This window comes from Delphinapterus leucas, chromosome X (genome assembly GCF_059928025.1).
Source record: "Delphinapterus leucas isolate spDelLeu-1000000601 "Yukka" chromosome X, BTC_Dleu_Yukka2, whole genome shotgun sequence".
NCBI lineage: Eukaryota > Metazoa > Chordata > Mammalia > Artiodactyla > Monodontidae > Delphinapterus > Delphinapterus leucas.
Window position 1 is genome coordinate 89,851,442 of NC_143150.1, and position 25,506 is coordinate 89,876,947.

The window sequence follows — 25,506 nt, forward strand, 5'->3', positions numbered from 1 at the left end:
GGCAAAAGATGTGGGCGATTCACAGATTAAAAAAGGATATTAAAATGGCCTTAACTTATATGAAAAGCGTAATTTCACTCATAATTAGAGAAAAACAAATTAAAACTACACCAAGAGAATGGATAAACAAATTGTGGTATATCCACAGTATGGAATTCTACTTATCAATAAAAAGGAGAAAATACTGGTACACACAACTTGGATGAATCTCAGAAGCATTTTGCTGAGTGAAAGATGCCAGACACAAAAGAGTATATGTTGTCTAATTCCATTTGTATGAAACCCTACAAAAACACATATAATCTACAGTGACAGAAAGCCAATCAGTGGTTGCCTAAGATGGAGTGGAGGGTTGGGATGGGTCACTAAGGAACCTTTTGGGGGTAATGGAATTTTTCCATATATTGATTGCGGTGGTGGTTACATCTTTGTATGTATTTGTCAAAACTCATTGAATTGTACCCTTGAAATAGGTAGAGGGGTATACAGATAGAGAATATATCTCAATAAAGTTCATACGTTGAAAAAGGAAAAAAAAAAAAGAGCCCTGGCTGAAACCATTTTCCCACAGCAGGCAGATCATTTGGTCTGATGAAAATGAGCGGGGGAAAAAAACTACAATGAAATACCATTTCTTTGTTCTGAGATTGGAGAAAATTAAAAAATACAACAACACAGGCTATTGGCTAGTCTGTGGGGAAACAGGCACTCAAACACGTCGATAGTGGGAATGAACTTGGAACAGCCCTTTTGGGAGGGAATTTGGGAGTATCAACTAAATCCAGATATTCACTTTTTGATGCAGCAATCCCAGTTCTATGAATTTACCCTGACGATACACCTCAGATAATAAAAAAATACCTATAGGTACAAGGTTATTCTTTTTGGCATTGTTTATAATTGCAAAATATTGGAAACCACCTACATGGGCAAACATAGAAGAGTGGCTAAATTATGATACATCTACAAAATGGGGTACTATGTACCTGAGACCGAGAGAGGGAGAAAGAAGATATTATCAAATGAAAAATGCAAAGTGTAAAAGAATAGTTATAGGATGCTACCCTTAATGTAGGATAAATAAGATAATATACATGTATGTGTCAGGGCAGAAAAAATTTTCCTTCTACCCTTCTAGGTTCTTTGCTGGTTTAATAATTAAATTGACATAAGACAGATTAAGAGGAGAAAAACTAATTTCGTATGTACAGGATACCCATAAAAATATGAGACCCAAAGGTAGTTAGGCAATTGAAGCTTATATGCCATCCTGAGCTAATGAATGGAATAGGGGCTTCAAAGGGGTTTCAAATGGGAGGAGGGCAATTCACAGGATGATGAGAAGAGCAGATGTTTGGTAGTCAAATGTTTGCCCTGCCATGTGGGTAAGTCTTTCAGATAAAAAGTTATCTCTGATATAGCTCTTTTTCTGGGCCAGACCCCTATCTAAATTCTTCTAAGCAGTTAAAAGAGAGGTAAACGTTTTTCTTGAGTGTGCTGGGTCTTGATTGTTTTCAGCTTAAAATAAGCCACACGCCAAAGTGGAACATTTTGTAGACATTTCTTCAAAGAAGACATACAGATGGCCAACAGGTACATGAAAAGATGCTCAATATAGCTAATTATTAGAGAAATGCAAATCAAAGCGGCATGTTTTGGTGTGGCATTTCTGCTCCCCTTCATATGTGTTCATTTGTGCGAAAAGAAACAGAAAAGATAAACCAGAAATTAAATAGATTAGTTACCTCAACAAGGGGATGGAGGGGAGGGCAAAATGGAATTCAAACGAAAACAAAGGAACCTAACAATATTTCAAATGAATCGTGCAGCCTCATGGGGGGTGGTGGGAAGAGGGAGAACTAAGCCAAGTAATTTTTTAAATTTAATTAATTAATTAATTTTATTTATTTATTTTTGGCTGCGTTGGGTCTTCATTGCTGCGCACAGGCTTTCTCTAGTTGCGGCGAGCGGGGGCTACTCTTCGTTGCGGTGCGCGGGCTTCTCATTGCAGTGGCTTCTCTTGTTGCGGAGCATGGGCTCTAGGCACGCAGGCTTCAGTAGTTGTGGCACTCAGGCTCAGTAGTTGTGGCTCTCGGGGTCTAGAGCTCAGGCTCAGTAGTTGTGGCTCTCAGTGTCTAGAGCTCAGGCTCAGTAGTTGTGGCGCACGGGCTTAGTTGCTCCGTGGCATGTGGGATCTTCCCAGAGCAGGGGTCGAACCCATGTCCCCTGCATTGGCAGGCGGATTCTTAACCACTGCGACACCAGGGAAGTTCCCCAAGTAATTTTTGAACACAGTATTTTGACTACCATCAGATTAAAAACAAAAAGGAACTGCATCAAATATTGAAGCTACAATAGGCTTGTTAAACACAGTATTTTGACTACAGACCACCAGGAACCTGAAGACAAAAGAAGCTGTAAAAAAGTATTGACCTGTAGTTGGTAGGTTTGTTTTTCACAGTCTTGTGGGTTAGCAATTCTGGAGTTAATGTGTATTATATGGTTACACAAATAAGTAAATTTATTGTGGATATTGGGAGCTAGGTTTCTTTCTGTTGGAGAAGGGACTTACAAATATGAAAAGTGAGGAAACTAGAATGAATCTTGTGTTGTTGTGTTGAAATGGAAGGTATTAGTAGTGTACTTATGTTTTTAAAGTATATATACCTATAGCAAAATATATAAATATAGATGTGTGTTTACATGGATTAGACTATATACATGTATTTTCTAGCTCTGTACACTGAGAGGGCCTAGAAACAATTACACCCTAGTAGCAATGAATACTTTCTCAACTGGGGCTGAAAAGGAATAATGTTGAGTCTGGAGCATCTTGTAATGCCAGAAAGGAAGTGCATTAAAAAAAAAATGATGGGGGGGCTTCCCTGGTGGCGCAGTGGTTGAGAATCTGCCTGCTAATGCAGGCGACACGGGTTCGAGCCCTGGTCTGGGAAGATCCCACATGACGCGGAGCAACTAGCCCTGTGAGCCACAACTACTGAGCCTGCGCGTCTGGAGCCTGTGCTCCGCAACAAGAGAGGCCGCGATAGTGAGAGGCACGCGTACCGCGATGAAGAGTGGCCCCCCGCTTGCCACAACTAGAGAAAGCCCTCGCACAGAAACGAAGACCCTACACAGCCCTAAATAAATAAATAAATAAATAAATAAATAAAGTTACTCAGCCTCTCTGAGCCTCTGACAGCACCTACCTGTTGAGGTGGTTATAAGGGTTAAAAGGTGATACTTCAGACAAAGGGTTCAGCACAGTAAGCGCCAGCTCTTGTTATTATCGTTCCTGAGCCCTCCTCTGTGCTGAACACATGGCTGGGTGCTTTGCAGGAATCATCTTTAATCGTCCCATTATAAAAAAAAATGATGGGGTCATGTCAAAGGGACACAAAAGTCAACTTGAAGGAGCTCTCACTGGCCAAATCTGGGACAATTTGAGCGTCAAAGGAAATAATGATAGTGATTGATTATAATGTATTGAATAAAATAAGAACACGAGTCTGTACAGATATAAACACATAAATGGGGAAGAAGAGAAAGCTCTTCCTTACAGTAGAAGAGTAACTAACAAGTATCAAAGGAATGTTGGTGTTAGAAAATAATCGATGGATGCTGAAGCCAATGGTTCAAAATTTTTATATTTAGAGACAGAGAGAGAGATAATGATAAAGCAAAGGTGGCAAAATGTGAAAAATTGATGAATCTGGCAAAAGGGTACAGGGAATTTCCTTGTACCATTCTTGTTTTTCTGTACGTTTAAAATGGCATCAAAATTAAGTTTCTCCCCCCCCCACTCCCCGCCAAAAAATAAAGAAAATAGGGTGTATCCTAGTAGAGATATGTTGCTGCTAAACATGCTTTCTAATTTTTTTCTTTCCCACATAAAAACTACTGTTTGGGTGGCAGGGTTTGCAGAGGTGGCCAGTAAGCACAAGAGAGGCTTATAATGCATTTTAATACTTATTTGAATGTTCCCGGTGTTTCGTCATCCTATTTTTGTTTTTTAAATGCAGCTTTCCCGTTTGAGTCACTGCCATTCTTTCCTCACAGGTATTTTAAATTTATTGGTGGCTAGGCCCTTTATCTAACAACAGCTCATGTTAAGAAAATCAGCGTCAAATCTTTAACAACAAAACAAAACAAACAAAAAAAACGCCAACGGTTTCACCAAAGGCGGAATTCCCTTTTGGGGTCACCCGGAGGAGGGCGGGAACAAGACGTGCGAAAGCTTCCGCTTTCTTTTCTACGGTAAAGCCAACCATTCTCCTTAAAGGAGTACCACAGAAGCGTGATTTTCGGTCGGCAAACGCATCCCTAGCGACGAGTCCACCCATGACACAGGGATGCCATAGTGTCGCATCACAATGAGTAGTCCATGAGAGCTCAAAAGCCAGAACAAATGACCTTGATTCTGGTAAAATATTACATTGCAATTCACCTAACCTGTCAGTTTCCTTCTCTTGTTTTCCAAAATGCTGAACTTCCGGAGTAGACTCCTCCCCCCTCTATTCCTGCCCAGTGGTTTGGTCCGACCTTAATACTACTGACAGGAGGGACAAACTGCGTCTGCGCAGAAAGCTCTTGGGGGGGTGGGGGGGAGGAACATGGCGCAAGCTCTGTCTGAGGAGGAGTTTCAACGGATGCAGGTGCCGCTCGCCGGGGAAAAGACCACCGGGCTAGGCGACGGGAGGGCGGGGAAGAGAAAGATCGTCCCACCGGCTTTGTGCAGGGGTTGGTTGGGATGGACCTTGAGCCTAAGGGGTTGGTCTGGAGAAGGGAAACTGAGGCTCCGAGTGGTGAGACTACTGGATTCCGAGATACAATTGGGTTCTGAGGGGATGGATTCTGTTAGCCTTGTGGGCGGAAGAGAGAGTCCTAGCGTGGGCGACACCTTACTCAGACTTGGAGGGGACGAGACCTTTGGGCCCATGCGGGGGACACCTTGGGTGGGCGACGGTAATGCTGGGCTTTGAGGGAAGGAGATCCTGAGAGGGGGAAACCATTTTGCCTGGAGAAGAAGGAAGCGGGTGTTGGGCTGTTTGCTTCGTGGTGGGGGGAGCCCTGGAGAGGGCAATACCATTATCGGTGGGAGGTGGACGTTTTTGTGGGAGATACCACTATGTCAGGGGACTGGGGAAAGACCCCACATGTCATTGTTCCTGGGAGGTGGAGCTCCTGTGCGAGGGGTGGTAGCGGATCCCAAGAGAGGGCAGTACCATTGGATTATTACGGGTGATCCCATTAGATATGGGGTGAAGAAGGCCCTGAATGGGTAATACGATTAATCCTTGTTGGAGAGAGGACCAGAGGAGGTGAAAGAGTGATACCTTGGACTGCGTGGAGGGGAAATCACCGGTCTGTGGAGAGGTACCCTGACTGAGTACTGTGACCACTTGATTCTTTTTGGGGGGACTCTGAGATGGATGAAAGGCCAGAGTGGGCCCTTGTTGAGAGAATTCGTTACTGGGGAAGACCATTGGATTTTGTGTGGAGACTCTGAAAGGGGGAAACCCTGCGTAGGGTCCTGTGGGAGGACAGGAGGAACTCCGAGTGAGAGCAGGTAATCCATTCATTCTTGAATGAAGGAAACCAGTTGTCGCTATGTGAGGGACCCTGAGGGTGGAAGACTGAGATAATTGGACCAAAAAAGGGGAAGGCCCCTGTAACTTGTGCAAAGTATTCCATGTGAGTAAGAGTAATCCAACTGGCCCACCCAAGGCCTTGTGGGGGAAAAACCCTGAAGGGTATAGCGTCATCCCATTGGATTATGACTGGGGAGATCTTGAGGGGTATAGAGGATCCTTGAATGAGGAAGATTGATTCTATTGGTCATGAGTGAAGGGAAAACCATTGGGCTCTGATGGATAGACACTGTAAGTGGGTGCCAGGGGTGTTCCAACTGGATCAGGACTGGGGGAGACAGATCACTGGGTCTGGGAGAGGACAGGGGCAGGAAAGATTCTGTAGAGGCCAAGCCCTCTCACCTTTAGCAGACCACCCAGGGATGGAGGCTGGTGCCATGGGAGAGAGGGAAAGGTCCTGGTGGGGTAAGGGATGGTGGTCTGGGAAGAATTGGCCTCAGCACCTACAGGGCTGGTAGGTAGGGATATGCTGTTTGGAATGGCCCATACTTCACTTTCCCTCAATTCTTGAAAGGGGTCTGGACATATTTTGAGAGCCTTGGGGGTGGGGACCCTGGGAAACCCCCTTTTACTCAGTGAAATTGGTCATAATACCAGGCTCTCTTCCCTTGGGAAAGAGGGAGGAAGGCAATCCCCTGCCCCCTACTCTGGCCAAGAGGATAGAGAACACCTCTGACAGAAGACAGAACAGTGTTTAGCGTGTGACGAGGCCAGTCCAGATGAAGAGGCAGACTTTATCCTTTGGGCATGGAACACACATGAGCAAGAGACTGAATGGGTCAGCACTCTGTCATGGCCTGAGGGCACAGTTGGATTGGAAGGGGAGAGATGGAGGCAGCAGGGAGACAGGTGAGGCTGACTGTGTTTAAGTAGAACTGGAGAAGGTGGGACAGGCTGAGTGGCTGGACTCATTTGGGATGAAGCAGGCACGGGTCTTAGGAGTGACTAAAGAGGCGCATGGAGGGCAGCAGGGTCTGTAGGGCTCAGGGGATTGGTTCTCTCCTCATGAGGGTAGGGGGCACATTTCTGCCAAGTCATTTCCTTCCCTGCTTCCCCCTAAGGCTCAGCTCCTAGAACTCCGGACAAACAACTACCAGCTTTCAGATGAACTACGCAAGAATGGTGTTGGTGAGCCAAGAGGGTCTCATTAGATGGGGGTGGCTTTGGAGGACAGAGGCCAAGGGGAAAAAATCTCAGAGGCCTGGCAGGAGGACCTTTCAGCTCCTTACCGCTGACTGAGGCTGAGACTTCCTGCTTTCCCCACACCAGAACTTACCAGTCTTCGACAGAAGGTCGCCTACCTGGATAAGGAGTTCAACAAAGCTCAGAAGGTACCTCCTTCCACCTACTCACCCACCCATGTGTTCCCTGTAGCCATCTGACTCATTCATCTGTCCAGTGAGCACCTACAGTGAACCAGACCTAATGTTACATGCTGTCACTAGTCATTCAAAAATTTCTCATGGAAGTCTCCTTTGTTTGGTAATTTTATCTAGGTCTGCTTAATTTATTAATTAATTTTCATTTACTCTTAATTCATTTTTAATTTCAATTACTCATTCTCATTCACTGATTTCTAACTAAATAATCAAATCTATCAGTAAACCTGCCTTGAACCTGCCTCCTGTCCCCCACTCATACTCCTGCCTTGTGCTCCTATTCCCCACCCCTGTCCTGGTCCTGTTGGTAAAGTGAGACTAAACCTACCTCTCAAATCCTTTGAAGATGAGATAGCATATAACCTATCATGGCCCCTCAAGGCATTCAAGGCCCTTCTTTGTCTCTTTCTTCACTGCTCTGTCCCCATGCATAGTACAATGTCATATGCAGTATGTTCTCCCTATATATTTGTTAGATGAAGGAACACAGAATGCAGAAAGTCTGGCAGTCAAAAAGCTAGGCTTCTCTTTGGTAGGGTACTGATTTCCCAACCTGGCAATGCCCTCAGCTGCCCAGCAGGGGAACAGCAGTTTCCACGGTGCATGGGAGGGATCCACATAGATGTGTTTGGACAGATGGAACAGTGAAGCCATAATTTCTGAGTCCGGAGATCCAGCCTATGGAGGGTTAAATACTAAGACCCATGAAAAGCCTCAAGAGCTTAGAGGAAAGGATGTAAGCAGGGTGCTCCTCATTCACCCACTCACTCCATCATTCCTGTGGGCTACAAATTGTGGTTAAAGACACCCCCATCCCTCACCCCCTGTTATCATTGTCCCCCCTTGACACTTGCCACAGTATCTCCATACCCTAGTGAGGGAGTCCATCTCTGGTCACCTTATCTCTCTTCTCACCTCCCTCACCTTTAGGCACTGAGCAAGAGCAAGAAAGCTCAGGTAAGGGGACCCCTGGCGGGTAAATGTGTCTGGGAGACTGTCTTAGAGGGGATATTTCTGTATGCTGGGATCTCCTGGTACTGGCCTTTCTTTCTCTGTGTGTGTGCTTGCATCTGTGACTACCTCCCTGCCATGTGTTTTTGTGTCTATCTTTGTTCTGTTTTGTCTCTCACTCTGCACCTCTCTCTGTATGTCTTTCCTTCTCCCTTTCTTTCTCTGTGTCCTCCTCTCTGAGTCTCTCTTTGTCTCTGTCTTTCTGTTCCTCTCGGATTCTTGTTTCTCTCCCCAACCTTCTCTTTTTCTTTCCCCCACCTGTTCCTATCTCTGCCATCGTTTCTCTCTTTTCTTCTTTCCCTTTCTTCCTCTCTCTTGACTCCTTGTTTCTCCCTCCCCTTTTCCTCTCTCCCCGTTCCTCTCTCTCCTGTTCCTTTTTCTCTTCCTGATTCATTTCTTTCCCTGACCCCTTCTCTCTGTTCTCCCTCTGTTGATCTCTCTGTTCCTATCTCTCTGCCGTCCTACCTTTTCTTTTTTTCTCTCTCCCCCATCCCATCCCTCTCTCCTTCCCTATCTAACCCCCTTTCCCCATCTTTCTCTGCTTCCTTTCTTCCCTATTTCTATATACCCCCTCTTTCCTCCCACTGTCTCCCCTCATCCCTTTCTCCTTCCACATCTTCCCTTCTCTCTACCTCATGTCTCTCCTCCCTCCTTATCTCCTCTTTTATCCCTCCTATGTCTGTCTTTCCCCCTGTATCTCCTGATTTCACCCATCTCATTCTCTGTACCCTATGTTCTCCCCCAATGTCATTTTCTCCCTCTCTCTGTTTCTTTGCCCTACTGCCCCATCCTTTCTACCCCTGTTGGAGACCTGGCCCACATCTGCCACTGCAGGAAGTCGAGGGGCTGCTGAGTGAAAATGAGATGCTGCAGGCAAAGCTGCACAGCCAGGAGGAGGACTTCCGTTTGCAGAACAGCACGCTTATGGCCGAGTTCAGCAAGGTGCTGGTGCCCTGGATAGTTGAGGGGGGTCCAAGGGGTAGGGGCCACCTGGGCTGAAGCCGGAGGGCAGCTGAGGGTGGTTGGACAGAGCCTGGCCCTGTGTCACTGTCCATGGTGCTGAAACAGGGCCTTGATCTCTGCTGGGGGGCAGTGATTTGACAGATGGGACCACCCACTGTGCTGGGATTAGAAGGCTGCAAGCCATGAGGTCAGCTGGTTCCTGACCAAGTCACTCCTTTCCTTTGAGCTTCAAGTCTCCTTGTGTATATTTTGGGGCTGATGCTATGGAGCCCCAGGTTGTTGGGAGGTCTTAGGTAAAATTCTTATGCTTAGTATGGGATGGAAAGATGTTCGAGCTGCTTCCCTTTTCTAAGTTTTTCATGTGTTGTAAGGGAAAAAGTCTCACAGCAACAAAAAAGGTATTTCCAAGGCTCTACCTGAGAATGTAGGGCTCAAAACCTTAAAAAAGAAAACAAACCAAAAACACAACCTTTGTGTAGGTACAATACCAGAGGCAATTTAGTAAGTAGTAGTTAAGAGCCAGAGGCCTAGATTAAACTCTTGGCTCTGCCTTTTACTAACTGTAACCTTGAGCAAGTCACTTAAGCTTCCTGTTTCTTGGTTCCCAAATATTTAAAATGGAAAAGATGATAATGACAGTACCTGCCTGGCAGGGCTCTTGTGAGGATTGAATGGGTTAATGTCTATAAACCACTTAGAACAGAGCCTTGCACATAGTATCAGCTATGTAGGTGTTAGCTACTGATAGTATCCTTTTATTAATTCATTTTCCCTCTAAAATATTTCTTGACTATTTAAAAGTTTTATATCCATCCTGTGACCTTGCCCTGCCTCAGCCCTTACCACCTCTATTCCCACAGTGTCCTCGCTGGTCTCCTCACTTCTAGCTTCTTTTACCAGACCAAGCCATAACGGTTGTCCTGACCCGCAGGTCTTACCACATTGCTTCTTTAGACAACACCTCCCAGTGGGTCCTCATCCCCGAAATTTCAGAACCCCTGGTGCTCACATAACAGCTGACCTCTTCGCCTCACTTCTCACTGCTTCCTGCCTCTGGCCTCAGTGGTATCATGGTTCTTGCTGGGCGAGGCAGGGGCAGTTATTCCTCTATAAACCCAGCTTGTGTTTCTCAGCACCTGCCCTGGGCTAGGCACTGAGCCAGGTATAGAACCTCCTTCGCACTACCCCTCCTCCTCCTGGAAGCTAGAAATGCTCACAGGGAGACCTGAGTTCCAGGCCCGCCTCCACCACTTATTTGCCAAGATATTTCAGCTCAATTGTTCCTTCAACAAATAGTTATTGAGCCCGCACTATGTGCTCTGTGTTCTGGAAATAGTTGTGAGCAGTACAAAATAGTCCTCCCTCTTGGGTAGCTTATATTCTGGGGGTGGGATGGGGAAAAAGATGATAACATAGTAAACAAATAATAATAATAGCACTGATAGCTGACAGTTACATAGTGTTTACTGTGTGCCAGGTCCTGTTTGATGTGCTTTACATTATTCACTTATTTAATTCTCACAGCAAACCGATGAGATATCATTACTATCCCTATTCGACAGATGGGGAAAACTGAGCCCCCTAGAGATGAAGTAATTTGTGCCAAGGTGAAATGGCAGAGTAGAAATTCATATCCAAGCAGTCTGGCTTCCGAATCTATGCTTATGACCTACGTTACGAAATAAAATTTAATTGTGAATCACAATTTATGATCCAAACATTTTCAGAAATTTAAAAAACTAAGAACATGTTAGGTAAATTTAATTGCAATTCATGCTAGGTAAGCAAGAAGCAAACAGAGAGTATTGGAATTTCTGTGTTGGGGGATACTACTTGAAAGGTAACATTTGAGCAGAGCACTGAAGGATGCAAAAAAGTCAGTCATGTGAAGAACTGGATGAAAGGAATGGTGTTCTGGGTAGAAAATATCCCAGGCCATAAAATAAAAATTCTCTGTGGGCCTCAGTCTTCTAATCTGAAAATGGGGACAAAGGATCTTGTCAGGTCTGCTGTGTAAACTGTGTTTTCTTCAGGAGTTGAGCAGGGGGCTGGCTTAGTTTTATTTGCGTTGTACTCCTCTCTACGGGCTCTCCAAGGGCTAACGAGAGGGAGCCATGGGCAGTGCTAACCCTGGAAATGCTCTGAAAGCTGTCTGTGGTGCCTCGGCTCCCAGACGCAGACCCCTCCACAGAAGAAAGCTGGCAGTGGGGCTATCCATGATGCTGACATCTTGGACCAGCAACTTCCAGAGGAGCCTGAGGTCTTGGATTGCAACTGTGAGGTTGAAAGCGGGCAAGCAGAAAATTGTTCTCAGTATTCTCCATCTTCCATGTCTCTGTCACTTAACAGGTGTTTGAGTTTGAGGTTGTTTAACATCTGTGCCTCAGTGTCCTTATCTGTGAAGTGGGGATAATGAGTAATGAGAGCCTCTACATCACAGGGGCGTTATGGAATTAAATGAATTGTAAAGTACATGGGCCAAATGCTATGTATATTTCAGCAAATGTTGTTCTGATTCTTCGCTCTTCTGCTACCTCACTTGTCCCCTGCTCAGCTCTGTAGCCAGATGGAACAGCTGGAGCGGGAGAACCAGCAACTGAAGGATGGGGCTGCCAGGGCAGGGGCTACCCAAGCCGGGAGCCTTGTGGATGGGGAGCTGCTGAGACTGCAGGCAGAGAACACAGCCTTGCAGAAGAACGTGGCAGGTGCATGGAGACCCTCCTGGGGATGTGGGGACCTTGGGGCTTGAGTAAGGTGTTGTCTTCCCTGGGGGAAGAAAAAGGCTTCAGAATCAGGCTTGGCCCTGCCATGAACCAGTGTATGATTTTGGACAAGCCATTTCACCTCTCTGAGCCAAAGCTTTTTCATCTACGAAGTGCATGTAGTGATGTCTACCACCTGGAAAATTGTAGTAGAGATAAGAGGTGATATATTTCTGAGCTTAGTTCAGCACCTGGTACCTAGCAAATGTTACTGATAAGCAGATTGAACATCAGAAAGGAGGTGTTTGCTAAATGGAGAAAGTGAATGAAGGAGTGTTAGGAAGATTCTGAGCCCAAGGTGTCAGTGGGGTCTGGGATGAAAGCTGAAAGAAAGTTTGATAAAGTGTGGGAGTGAGTGTCCTGATGTGTGGACTTGTGGAGAGCAGCTGGGCTTGTGGGGTGGTGGGTGGTAGTTTGGTGATCAGGAAGGAGACTTCGTAGAATGTGGCTGGGGATTAGAGGTTATAGGAGGATTCAGCTGTAAATGGAGGATGGTGGGCATCACCTTGGAGGGCTGTGGGTGGGGCTTGGGGATGGGGGTGGGGCTTGGGAAATTATCTTGGGCTGATTTGATGGTAGACAGGATTTCCGCGGTTGGTGGGGCTTAAAAGATTTGTGAGAGGTGGGGGCGAACCTTTGTTTTGTAGGCTTATGGCCACTGAGGCAGGGTTTCTGCTACCTAAGGGGTTGAAGGCCAGTTCTCTTTCTATTTGAGGTGTGTCAGGGGTCTTCTGAGACAACCTCATCCATCATATGTCTCTGTTCTACCCACCAGCCCTGCAGGAGCGCTACGGGAAAGAGGCTGGGAGGTCCCCAGCTGCCAGTGAGGATCAAGGGGATCCCGTGGGGGGCCCAGCTTCCCCTGTCCTAGCCCCCATGCCATTGGCAGAAGTGGAGCTGAAATGGGAAATGGAGAAGGAGGAAAAGAGACTGCTCTGGGAGCAACTGCAAGGCTTGGAGGTGAATCTGGGTCTGTTGGGGCTGGGGTGCCAGGAGGCAGGCAGATGCCCTAGCTCTGCCTGTGGTCCCACGGAGATATCTGTGACATCACCATCTTGTGGGCTGATGGATTAGGAAGGCAGGAGGGCAGGGAAAGGCACAGGCCTTACCTCCCCGCTTGCTGATAACAACTCCCTCCCTCATCCTTCCCAGCAGACCTTGAAGCAGGCTGAAACATCCAGGCTGCAGGAAGAACTTGCTAAGGTGGGGCTGCCGAGCTTTCCCTGGACTTTGCCCCACCCACTCCCCACCTGCCATGCTTCCCCTGGTAGGGTAGAGGGGCAGAGTATCTCTTCAAAGCCTCAGTTTTGTCATCTGTAAAATGGAGAGACTCACATTTATGTCTCAGATTTGTTTTCAATATGAAATGGGCTAATGTGGTCCTTCTATGTCTTGTGCGTGGCAGGCCCCATCCCATCCTTCTGGGTCCTCCGATCTCTGCTTTTTCATTCATCTATCCATCCATCCATCCGTCCATCCATCCAAGCATTTATAGACTGCTGGCTCTTATCTTAGGAACTTGAGACCCAGTGGTGAGGCAGCCAATCATGAGGCTGTTTTCCAGGCCTCCCAGCCTAGCTATTCTATGACATGGCCATCGGTCGATAGGTCGGAGGCATAAATGTTGGGCTTTGGAGCCTGAGGAGCTGGGTAGAGGTCATGTTTTTGCTGCCGACCAGCTGTGCAACCAAATTATTTAACCCTTCTGAGACTCAGTTTCCCATTTGTAAAGCCAGTGGTGCTCACTTCTCAGGACTGTTTTGAGGATTCCATGAGGTAACAAAAGTAAATTCCAGTTTCTCTAAAGGACTTAGTAGGAAGTGTCTGTAAACATGAAGTAAATTTTTGTCTTTATTAATATTATTCTCATTCTTATCACTTGTCTGTACTCTCCTCCCCCACTCCAGCTTGCCGAGAAACTGAAAAAGAAACAAGAAAGGTAAATTTCTTTCTTCCAGAGCTGGGGGGAAGGGGTTTGCGGGGACTAAGGAGGGGATTGACTTGTGGAATGGACCCATATATGTCTGTCTTTTTGTGCCCAGTTTTTGCCGTCTGCAGACAGAAAAGGAGACGCTATTCAATGACAGCCGGTAACTACCAGGGTTGGGGATATTGGTGGACAATGGGGCAGTGCCCAGCAGGATTAACCGAAGATCACAGGGGCAGAGCTGGGAGACTGGGCCTCAGTCTGTGGTCAATGTGCCCCTCCCTCCCACCAATCACCCCCAGGAACAAGATTGAGGAGTTACAACAGCGGAAGGAAGCTGATCTCAAAGCCCAGTTGGCTCGAACTCAGAAGCTGCAGCAGGAACTTGAGGCTGCCAATCAGGTAAGGGGTTGGGTTCTGAGATCACTGGGATAGGGACAGGGCTGGGAGTCCGGGGAGCTCTGAGGTCTACGGAGGCTAGCTGGGGAGTCTGATATTTCCTGTGTTGGAAATATAGGGACTGGATGGGTTCTGGGCCCCCTAGGAGCTAGGAAAATGGGAACTAGGGATCCCCGAGAGCCCTAGGAGTTGGGGTAGGAATCTGCATGAATTAAAGATCTCAGCGGGGCTGAGGACTAGGGGCCTATGTGCCACAGGTTTGGATGAATCTGAAACTCCAGGGGATTAGAGACAGGAATCTGGAGAAATCTGTGGTCACTGGATTGGGACCAGGAGTTTGGAGTGAGTCTGAACTCCCTGGAGGTTGGGTAACTTTGAGACCTATGGGGGCTGGGTGGATATAAGACTTTCAAGGGTAAGACAGTTGGGCCTGGAGTCTGAGTGCATTTGAGACCCTCAGAGCTTGGGGGCTGGTTTGGGTCTTAAGACACCTAGGAAGTTGGATCATGTGAGTTGGTGGTCCCTGGGGGCTGTGAATAAAAAACTGGTGAGTCTGAGACATCGAGCGACTGGAGCAAAAGTCTAGGTAGGTCTGAGGCTCCTAAGGGTTGGCGGCTGGGTGACTTTAAAGCCTCCAGCCTTCCCCTTAGAGTGAGTGAGTCTCAGGTCCCTTGGATTGGGGGCTATGATGGCTTGTGGGTCTAACTAAAGCCCCTAGGAGCTGGGGACAGAAGTCTGGGTAAAGCTGGGTGTGAAGATCCCCAGAGACTGGGGACAGGAGTGGCAGGTGTGGTATCAGTCTGAGACCTCACCAGGAGCTGGAAACTACACACTTGTATCAGTTTGAAATCTATAGGATCTGGGGTGGTGAGTTTGGGTGGGTCTGAGACTCTTGGAAACTAGAGACATGGGGGTTGCCTGTGTCTAAAACCCCTGAGGGTTGGGGTCAGGAATCTGGGTGAAGCTGTAGTCCCTGGGGGTTGAGTGTGTCTGAGAATCCTGGGGCCTCTGAGCTGGAATCTGGCCGAGTGTGAGACCATCTTATGGATGGGGGCTGAGTGAATTTGAACTCCCCAGGAGCCTAGGTGGTTTCTGAGGTGCTTAGAACTGGGATACAGGGGTGTGTGAGGCCCCTGGGGATAATGACCAAGAGTCTGGGTGAGCCTGAGATCTCTGATGGCTGGGTAGTCCAAGGCCCTCAAGTACTTAGGCAGCATGCTGCCAGGTGGTCAGAGAGGGAGTCTGTGTGGTCATATGTACCCCAGGGGAGGCTGAGGTCTGGAATGGTCTCCCCTGACGTGGTCCCCACAGAGCTTGGCAGAGCTGAGAGATCAGCGGCAGGGGGAGCTCCTGGAGCATGCGGCAGCTCTGCGAGCCCTACAAGATCAGGTACATTGTACTGAGCGGGCTCAGGGAGGTGGGGGTGAGGGTGGGGGCAGCCTCAGTGGGTATTGTACAGGCAGGCAAGGCCCCAGGGTCCTGCTTCCCCTGGTCGTCGTTCTCGTGGGTGTGTGTATGTGTGTCCTTTCTTTCTTGGCTGCGGGTAGGTCCTGTCCTCCTGTTCTGGACCCACTCTCACTCGTTGTGGGGGTGGGGCCAGGTGTCCATCCAGAGTGCGGATGCGCAGGAACAAGTGGAAGGACTTTTGGCTGAGAACAATGCCTTGAGGACTAGCCTGGCTGCCCTGGAGCAGGTACAGGACACGTGGGAGCCTGCGCCGATCCCTCCCCAGCTCCCCGTCTCCCTCTGCTTTTGATCCACACTGGGGCAACGTAGTCTGGACCTCGTGCTGTTCTCCTGCCTCTGTTTCTGTTTCATTCTCAGCTTCTCCTTTCTGTTGGCTTCCACCCCTCTTCTCTCTGGTCATCCATCCCTGCTTTTTTTGCATTCTAGTTTCTCTCCAGTAAACTGCAAGAAGTGTACTGATCTTAAGTGTACACTCAGTGAATTATCCCTGTCTGTATATTTATCTGTCTCCATGTAGCCACCACCCAGAAGAAGATACAGAGCATTTTCAGCACTCCAGAAGGTCCCTTCTACCCCTTCTCAATCAATACTTCCCCAGAAGTAACCACTCCTCTGACCTTTAGCAACATAGATTAGTTTTGCTTGCTTTTCAACTTCATGTAAATGGAATCAGACACCCAATCTATGTCTGGCTTCTTTCCTGAAGCGTTATATCTGTGAGGTTTATCCATATGTAGCACTGATCTGTTCTACTTTCTCTGTGTACTATTTCATTGTATGAATATACCACACTTACCAATCCCCTGTTGATCTCTTTTTCTCACTGCTTCTCTCTTTGAAATACTCTCTCTCTACTCCTGGCTCTCCTTTCACCTCTCTCCCTGTCTCCCTGGAACACCCCGTGACTGGCCCCTGGGGCCCCTTTCACTGCACTTTCCATCACCACCACTCTCTCCAGATCCAAACAGCAAAGACCCAAGAACTGAATATGCTCCGGGAACAGACTGCTGGGCTGACAGCTGAGTTGCAGCAGCGGCAGACTGAGTATGAGGACCTCATGGGACAGAAAGATGACCTCAACTCCCAGCTCCAGGTGACGCCTCTGGCTTTGACCTGTCTCCTCCTAGTTCCCTAGTCCTGGCTCAGTGGAGTTTCCCATGAGGTGCTGTGGGAAGACCATGGAGTCAGGTGGACCTGGGTTCCAGTGTGACTCCCGAACTTATTAGCACCTGTGTGTCCTAGACCAAGTCATTTCACTTGAGACTGAGCCTCTTCAGTTAGTTAGGATAGCCATTCTGATTCCACAATAGAAACCGGAATAATAGCGGGAGAATGAATGCTGGGGAGCAGCTAGCAGCCTCTGCCATGTTTCTCATCTAGAAACAGAACATCACCCACTTTACCAGGGTTAAGGGAGATGTTCTACCAGAAATGTCCTGGGTGAGCAGCACCTCCTGGGGGCTGTTTATCAAACTCACCCTTTTTGTCCCCACATTAGGAGTCATTGCGAGCCAATAGTCGGCTGCTGGAACAACTTCAGGAACTCGGGCAGGAGAAGGAGCAATTGACCCAGGAACTACAGGAGGCTCGTAAGGTGGGCAACACCACAGGGGGAGGCCCAGTCTGCAGGGGGACAGGTGATGTGGGCAAGCCCACGGGAATGGGAGGGCACAGAAAGTGACCAGTTCCATGAGGACGGGTGAGTGACTTAGCCGTTCAGTCGGGATGGGGAGGAGGTGGACTTCGGCTTGTTCCTTGGGCCTTGTTTGGTGTTGGGGGAGGAGGTTGACTGACCTCCTCCTGCCCCCCTCTCCTGGGTGCCAGAGTGCTGAGAAGCGGAAGGCCATGCTGGATGAGCTAGCCATGGAGACGCTGCAGGAGAAGTCCCAGCACAAGGAGGAGCTGGGAGCAGTCCGACTACGGCACGAGAAGGAGGTGCTGGGGGTGCGCGCCCGCTACGAGCGTGAGCTCCGTGAGCTACATGAAGACAAGAAGCGGCAGGAGGAGGAGCTGCGCGGGCAGATCCGCGAGGAGAAGGTGGGTGGGCAGATGATACTGCCTCTCTGCGTCGAAAACCTGGGGAGCGTAGCCTCGCTGATGGGCCAGGGGATGGCGTGAGTGAGGCGCCCGCTCCTCCACCTGGCCCTTGCTGCTCTGCCCTCTTGCAGGCCCGAACGCGGGAGCTGGAGACTCTCCAGCAGACAGTGGAAGAACTTCAAGCTCAGGTACACTCCATGGATGGAGCCAAGGGCTGGTTTGAACGGCGCTTGAAGGAGGCTGAGGTGAGTTGGTGCAGAGGCTGGTTGGGGGGTATGCATGTCAAAGCAGGGGACTGGAAGTGGTCAGGCCCTGGAACTTTCTGAGGCTCTGGACTTGGGCATCCCCACAGTGCCCCCTGGCTCAACAGCAGCCCTCTGGAGGGGATCAGGCCATGGCCATCAATCAGTAGGGCAGAATGTCAGATGTGCAAATTTGAAAAGGCACCTCTTCCTTCTGAAATTGTACTTCTGTCGGAAGATTATTATAATAATTCTAATTTTGATGCAACCAGAACTTTTACTACCATTTTCTGGAAAACTCATGGTAATACATAAGAGGCAGTGTCACGTAGCAGTGAAGAGCACACATGCTCGAGCCAGTTGTTTGCCTGGGTTTGAATCCTGTCTGGGCTGCTTTCTAGCCCAGACAAGGCAAGTAAATAACTTGCCTTGGGCAAGTTATTTACTTCTCTGTGGCCCGTTTTCAACATCCGTAAAAAAAGGGATAACAATAATACCGGCTGTCTAGGTGTTATGGGAGGGTTATATAAACTGAGTTAATATATATAAAATCCCTACAACATTCCTGGTGTGCAGTAAGCGCTACGTTATGTTTTATTAAGTAAAGTAAGATGTAAATGCAGATGTTGGGCTTCGATGTGAATGGCGCAGCCCTCAACGTGACACTCTGTTTCTTCTCTGCATACGCAGGGGCCCTGCTGCAATCCCTCACACCGCTCACTGGGTGTGATGTCCTCTGGGGGGTGTGACGTCCTCTGGGGGGGGCCGTGGCCAGACCTGGGACTTGTCTTGTAGGAATCTCTGCAGCAGCAGCAGCAGGAACAAGAGGAAGCCCTCAAGCAGTGTCGGGAGCAGCACACCAGCGAGCTGAAGGTGCCCATTGCATGATGGCATTCCTCTCTGGTGGGAGGACTGAGGTTTCCCAAGCTGCGGCCTGAGCTACCCTCTGCTTTGCAGAGCAAGGAAGAGGAGCTTCAGGGTGTGCGGGATCAGCTCCAACAGGCCCAGGAGGAGCGGGACTGCCACCTGAAGACCATCAGCAGCCTGAAGCAGGTCACCCACTGGTCCCTCCGGGTCCCTCAACACACCCTGGGCCTCAGCATGCAGTAATGGGGCAGGGAGGGAGCACACTGCATGCAGCCATTCTGGCACCCACCAGCTGTGCTTTCTCTATCCCACAGGAGGTGAAGGACACGGTGGATGGGCAGCGAATCCTGGAGAAGAAGGGCAGTGCTGCGGTACGATGGGGAAAGGTGTCCAAGCATGGCCCACTCCTGCCCTGCGGCCACCCCCACCTGTGGGCCCACCGGGCCTCAGCCCCTATCTTTCCCCCGTTCCCCACAGCTCAAGGACCTCAAACGGCAGCTGCACCTGGAGCGGAAACGGGCGGATAAACTGCAGGAGCGGTTGCAGGACATCCTCACCAATAGCAAGAGCCGCTCAGGTGAGGGGCCCGGATGGCAGGGGAGGCTGAAGTGTAGGGAGGCAGAGCTTGGGTCTGAAGGCTGGGGCTGCTTCCTATACTTCACTCTGCAGGGCTCTCCTGTGTCTTCTGTCCCTCTTGCACTTTGTCTGTCTTTTACCCTTTCTCTGCGTCTGTCCCACCTTTGTTTGTTTCTTTCTTTTTAATATATTTATTTATTTATTTATTTTTGGCTGCGTTGGGTCTTCGTTGCTGCACGTGGGCTTTCTCTAGTTGTGGTGAGCGGCGGCTACTCTTTGTTGCGGTCCACGGGCTTCTCATTGCAGTGGCTTCTCTTGTAGCGGAGCACGGGCTCTAGGCACGCAGGCTTCAGTAGTTTTGGCACGTGGGCTCAGTAGTTGTGGTGCATGGGCTTAGTTGCCCCGCGGCCTGTGGGATCTTCCAGGACCAGGGCTCGAACCCGTGTCCCCTGCATTGGCAGGCGGATTCTTAACCACTGCGCCGCCAGGGAAGTCCCTCCTTCCTCTATCTCTCTCTGCGTTATCTCTCTGTGTGTCTCTCTCTCCTTTTTGCTGTGTCTCTTCTCTGTTTCTGTCTCTCTCTGCCTCCTTGTGTCATCTGTGTATCTGCCTTTCTCTCCTGGCTTTCTCTTTCTAGTTCTCTCCTTTTCTCCTCCTGCCTTTTTCTTCTCCCTGTTCCTTTATCTCTGTCTCTCTTCTCTCTCGTCTGTGTCTCTGTTTATCTCCCCACTAACCATCATATACTCCCACACCTCACCCAGAGTCTCTAAGTCTCTTGTATCCATTCTCTCATTCTATAAATATGGACTGAGCCCTCTCGCTCACATCCAGGGTCCCTGGTAGGAGGCCCGCCCAAGTCTCAGTCCCCTAGGAGCTCCCTGTTGAGCTAGGGAGACAGACTTACAATCAGGCAGCAAAACTACCGTGTGATCATTATGCAGCTAAAATCCATGTTATTTTTGCCACTTAAGGCAGAAGACACAACAGAAAAATTTGAGTTGCCTTGGACTTTTTTTTAGAAAGAAATGGCCTTTAAATATGTTTAAATAAATAAGATGCAGTGATGGCTCTGGTGCATCTCCCATATCACAAACGAGAGAAAATGTGCTCCCTGTCCCTCCACAGCCATCCTGCTCTTGCTGGAGATCCTTGGCTTGTGGTGTCAGCCCCCCTCCCTGACACCCAGAAGCAGCTGCAAGAACAGAGACACAAGCTTAGTGGCTGTGTTTCAAGTGACATGGCAAAAACGGGTGTATCTCTTACCAAATCAATGTCTCGCTGAGGCACTCAGTCTCCTGAAGTTACCTCTCTTTATAAGGGAGGACTTTTATTTCTGTTCTGTTACAGATTGGTGTACAGATCAACAAACAGATTCAAATTGTGTGCCATACATTCTATCCGTCCATTAGGTGAAATTCAGATTTAGGTGCATGGCTACGAGTCTGCCGCCATCTTTTCTCTCTCTGTCTCTGCTCTGACTAGTGTCCTTAGCCAGGGTCTCTGTTTGCCTCTATCATCAGCTCTGGCTTGCTGTCTCTCTGGGGTCTTCTCTCTGCACATAGGGGTGCCCCTCTGCCCTCTTCAGCTGTCTTTACCCTGACTCTGAGTGCATTCACCACTTTATGCCCATGTGTGTCCACATCACCATCTTTCTCCCCATCTTCACCTTTGTTTCACTTCTGGTGTGTGTTTGCCTAGAGAGGCAGCTCCTTTTTCGGTTTCTGCCTTTCCCTACCCTACTGTCGGCTTCCACTGTTACCCATGCCTGAGTGTCTCTTTGCCTCTCTCCACCTCTGTCAAATCTATTTCTGCCTCTTCTTGCCAGTCGGTGCCCTGGGACCCTGGGGGATTGGGGCTCAGATTTCTCTTCCCTCTCTGCCCAGGGCTCGAGGAGCTGGTTCTATCAGAGATGAATTCACCAAGTCGGACCCAGACTGGGGACAGCAGTAGCATCTCCTCCTTCAGCTACCGCGAGATCTTGCGGGAGAAGGAGAGCTCGACTGTTCCAGCCAGGGTAAGGGGCGGGGAAGAACCTACAGCCCCAGCTTCTACCCAAATTCTGGGCCCTCCTTTTTCCCTCCCCTGCAGCCATCTTCTACTCTGGGCCCAGCACACACATTTTCTTGTCAACTTTTCCTCAAGCTCACCAACTTGGATTCAGATTGCTAAATGGGGGATGGACAAATTATTCTCTCTGACCCTCTGTTTCATCATCTTTGGGCTAACTCCACCTTTCCTGCGTGCTATAAAATATGTGGCTCATAGTAGGTGCATTATCCATGTGGGAGATCCTTTTTTCCAACTCATAATTTTCATTTATTATTATTGTTTGTGTCAGCTTCCTTGCTAGACACTTTTATTTGGAAATAACCTTTTTATCATTCTGTAAGTAGTATGTATACATTGTAGAAAAGTTTAAAAAACACAAGCAAAGATTTTTTTTAAAAATCCAAAGAAATCACATCTTCACCATACAGAGATCACCACTATAAATCCTTAGTTCATACCGTTCTAGACCTCTCTCTCTCTTTTTTTTAAACCTAAATAAGATTACAAGTAACCTGTTGATCTCTACCCTCCCAATTTGGTAAATTTTCATCTTTTTGAATACTTTGACCTTAGTCAGATTTCTCTAGTTGGTCCCAAAATGTGCTTTATTGCTGGTTTTATGGAAACCAGCATTCAATTTCAGAGCACATTTGCTGCATCTGGTTGCTTTATGTGCCTTAAGTCTCTTGAATCTAGTGTGATCCATTTTTTTCGTGACATCAACCTGTAGAAGAGACCAGCCCAGTTGACCTGAAGAAAACGTCCCACCTTTGGGATTTTCCTGCTGGCTTCCTAGTGGTATCATTCAGCTCATTTCTCTCTCCCCTAGTTTTCCTGTCAACTGGAAGTGAGAGCTCATTTGTTATAGGCTCTCTCTTCATGGTCTCAATAAGGCTATGGTGTGGTGGTTCCTGTCTCCCCCTTTAAAAGGCAAAGGGGGATCCAGAGTCTCTGAGGGTGCCGAGGCTTGTCTGCAGTTTGTCTGCAGCCCCAGTTGCAAAGCCCACCCCGGCTTGGTTCTCCTTCTCAGCCCCTGATCCTATCTGGGGTGTCTGCACTGAGCCTGGGCTGGCCTCTCTGCCTTCTTCCCCGCAGTCCTTATCCAGCAGCCCACAGGCCCAGCCCCCGCGGCCAGCAGAGCTGTCAGATGAGGAAGTGGCTGAGCTCTTTCAGCGCCTGGCAGAGACGCAGCAGGAGAAGTGGATGCTGGAGGAGAAGGTGCTGTCTGACTGCTCGTCCCCTCTTGGCCTGCCCTTGGGGAGGAGGCCGGGGTGGCAGGAGTGGGGGGTGGGGGTGGGGCAATATCTGGCCAGGCCCCTCCTCATGGGTGAACATGCACAGTTGAGGGCCTGAGGTGGGCTGGGCCACCCTGCAGGTGAAGCACCTGGAGGTGAGCAGTGCGTCCATGGCAGAGGACCTCTGCCGGAAGAGCGCCATCATCGAGACCTATGTCATGGACAGCCGGATTGGTCAGTGCCCCTCCCCAGCCCTCACCCTTCGTCCAGCCCCTCACCTACCCCCTCCTTCCCCAGTGTCCAGAGCTGCGGCTTCTCTCCTCTCCTTACGGAACTCACCAAAGTTACTGCCGAGACCACAGGTGCTAGAGGGAAGAGCCAGGCAGGCCAGGACCTGTGTGTCTTGCTCTGTATTCCATCTCTTGTCTCGGCTCCTCCCTCCTGTCTGAGTCTCTGTCGTCTCTCCACTCTCCTTTCTCTAGTGTCTCTCCGTCATTCCCATTGTCCTTTCTCCTCCCTGGGTCTCTTCCTCTGCTTTCTCTCCCTTCTCTTCTTTCTGCCCCATCCCCCCTTCATCTTGTCTCACTGTTCCTACTGCCTGTCTAAATGGTTCCACCTCTGGAAATTTTCATTCTCTGGATGCATATCCCTTTTAGGGTCCTTCTCTCCGCTCTTCCTCCCCTTTCCTCCTTTCTCCTCTTCCTTCCTCCATCCCCCATTTTTATTTCTTTTGTTCCCTTCTTTCAGATCTTCTCCTCTCCCTGTTTTTTCCTCATTAATCAGAATAATACCAGTTGACGCTTGCTGAGAGCTGACTGTGTGCTCTGTGCTTTGCATACAGATATGTGTTTTTCCAGCTCCATGAGTTAGTTCCTAACCCCATTTCTCAGGGCCTCACAGCTAGTAAGTGAAGCCAGGTCTCACATGGCAAAGCCTCTGCTTCCTCCATTAGATGGCTTCTCCCCCCATTTTTCTCCCCCACTCTCTGTTTCCCTCTTTCCTGCTCTGTCTCTGTCTCTCCTTCGGCTCGACCGAGGGGGTGATTCTCAGCCTGGGCCCTTGCAGATGTGTCTGTGGCAGCAGGCCACACAGACCGTAGTGGGCTGGGCAGCGTCCTGAGAGACCTAGTGAAGCCAGGCGACGAGAACCTTCGGGAGATGAACAAGAAGTTACAGAACATGCTGGAGGAACAGCTCACCAAGAATATGCACTTGCACAAGGCAAGTGTGGCCTACCAGTCTACCCCTTTGTCTCTCCAGCCACATAGCCCCTGGGTCATCTGTCAGTCCCCTCTCCACACACCCCATTCACCAAGCACTCCTTCCCCCTCATCTTCCCATCCTCCAGTCAGCCTACTCACTATCAGTTTAGTCTTTCACTCTTCTCTCTGTCCTTGCACCCTCCCACTCATCCATTCATACACACATTCAGCCACTCTCCCATCAACCCACCTACTATTTGTCCATCTGCCCTGCTACCCGTCTGATCATCTGCCCATGCCTTTGCACCCATCTCCTTTTTTTTTTTTTTTTAAATATTTGGCTGCACCGGGTCTTTGCGGCACATGGGATCTTTAGTTGCAGCATGCGGGATCTAGTTCCCTGACCGGGGATCGAACCCGGGCCCCATGCATTGGGAGCGTGGAGTCTTAACCACTGGACCACCAGGGAAGTCCCCTGCACCCATTTCCTGATGCATCACTCTCTCTTACCTACTCATCAGTCACCCCTTGTCTTACCTTTTACCCACCCACCCAGCGACCTGCTTGCTTACCTGTTGTCCTCCGTCTGTCCTCTGAACAGTTCATTTTTCCACCTATTTGCCTACCATGGATCTCCCATGCATCCACCCACGTGTCCACTCACCCATCCTGCCACCCAAGTATTTCCCCATCTCTGGGGGAAGTCAGAAAGGATGCAAGTCCGGCCCCTACCTCTAAGAAGCAAGCTCACCATTTAGAGACAAGAAGGTGGCAGGGGTAGGGGTCATGTCCTCCAGCCTCACCACACAGAGCAGATGATCCACTCCCATGTCCATATCCCTAGCTCCAGGCACTCCTCACCCCCTCACACACACCACACACACCTTTTCCGAGCCCAGCCCACTGCTGGGAGCTCTGGGAGCTGCTCCAAATACCTTCCTGTCTCAGGCTAGACATAGCTGGGCATTGATGGGATGAGAAGGATGACACCCAGGCTTGATGAGGGTGCCATCGCCTGCCACCTTCTCTGACTCCTGATGGCTCATTTGTTTCTTAGGACATGGAAGTTCTGTCCCAGGAAATTGTGCGGCTCAGCAAGGAGTGCGTGGGGTCCCCCGACCCAGACCTAGAGCCGGGAGAAGCCAGCTAAAGACCTGCAGGCTGCACCCACTCCCTCCCTTCCCCACCCGCCATTCCCTTGGGCTGTGGTGGGAAAATGGGGGCCAGCGCCAAAATCAGATAGGTTGGGAGACTGGACATTAAAGGGGTTGGAGGCCTGGTGGCTGGCGTTAGTGACCCTGTCTTAGGGCCGAGGCCCCTGGGGAGTGGGGAATCCTGAGGGGAGGGGCAGGGATTCTCCTCCTTCTTGGCCCTGGCTCCCAGGGGCCTTTGCCTTCATCTCTGCATGAGCTCTCCCTCCCAGAGACCAACTCTTTTTTTATTTTATTTTATTTTTTAATTTATGTCTGGAAGCCTGGCTACTCTGCATTTGGGATTGGGGATGCTGGGTGGGGCACGGTCCATGTTCAGCGTTCTAGCAACATGTGTGTGTGTGTGTAAAAGCTGTGCAGCCAAAATACCATCTGGCCAGACTGGCCCACCCACTGACTGTCTGCTCTGATTCTTTCCAACCATGAGGGATGTGCTGGGGGTGGGGAGTTTATACCATTGGAACTGGGAGGGTGGTCTCTGGCTGCAACTTTACTCTCCTTCCCCCACCCTCACCCAGCCTGTCTCCAG

At 49.3% G+C, this 25,506-nt stretch overlaps 1 protein-coding gene and 1 non-coding gene across 3 annotated transcripts; one reads left to right on the top strand and one right to left on the bottom strand.

The window, feature by feature from the left end:
- Positions 1–4,586: 4,586 nt before the first annotated feature.
- GRIPAP1 (GRIP1 associated protein 1) lies at positions 4,587–25,028 on the top strand. 2 transcript variants are annotated; one of them, XM_022563738.2, is made up of 26 exons: positions 4,587–4,655; positions 6,713–6,779; positions 6,921–6,982; positions 7,961–7,987; positions 8,876–8,983; positions 11,559–11,709; positions 12,542–12,726; positions 12,919–12,969; positions 13,674–13,705; positions 13,809–13,856; positions 13,996–14,095; positions 15,404–15,481; positions 15,693–15,785; positions 16,518–16,652; positions 17,058–17,153; positions 17,384–17,596; positions 17,728–17,841; positions 18,634–18,711; positions 18,796–18,891; positions 19,020–19,076; positions 19,183–19,282; positions 21,165–21,295; positions 22,426–22,548; positions 22,706–22,799; positions 23,631–23,785; positions 24,824–25,028. In XM_022563738.2, exons 1-26 carry the CDS (start codon positions 4,614–4,616, stop codon positions 24,914–24,916), a joined length of 2,529 nt encoding a protein of 842 aa, XP_022419446.1. In that variant the 5' UTR covers positions 4,587–4,613; the 3' UTR covers positions 24,917–25,028. The 2 variants fall into 2 exon arrangements, with proteins under 2 accessions (XP_022419446.1, XP_022419447.1); XM_022563739.3 differs by having other exon boundaries at positions 12,922–12,969.
- TRNAW-CCA (transfer RNA tryptophan (anticodon CCA)) lies at positions 24,163–24,235 on the bottom strand. The gene has a single exon. It is a non-coding gene; the product is annotated as a tRNA-Trp (tRNA).
- Positions 25,029–25,506: the final 478 nt, after the last annotated feature.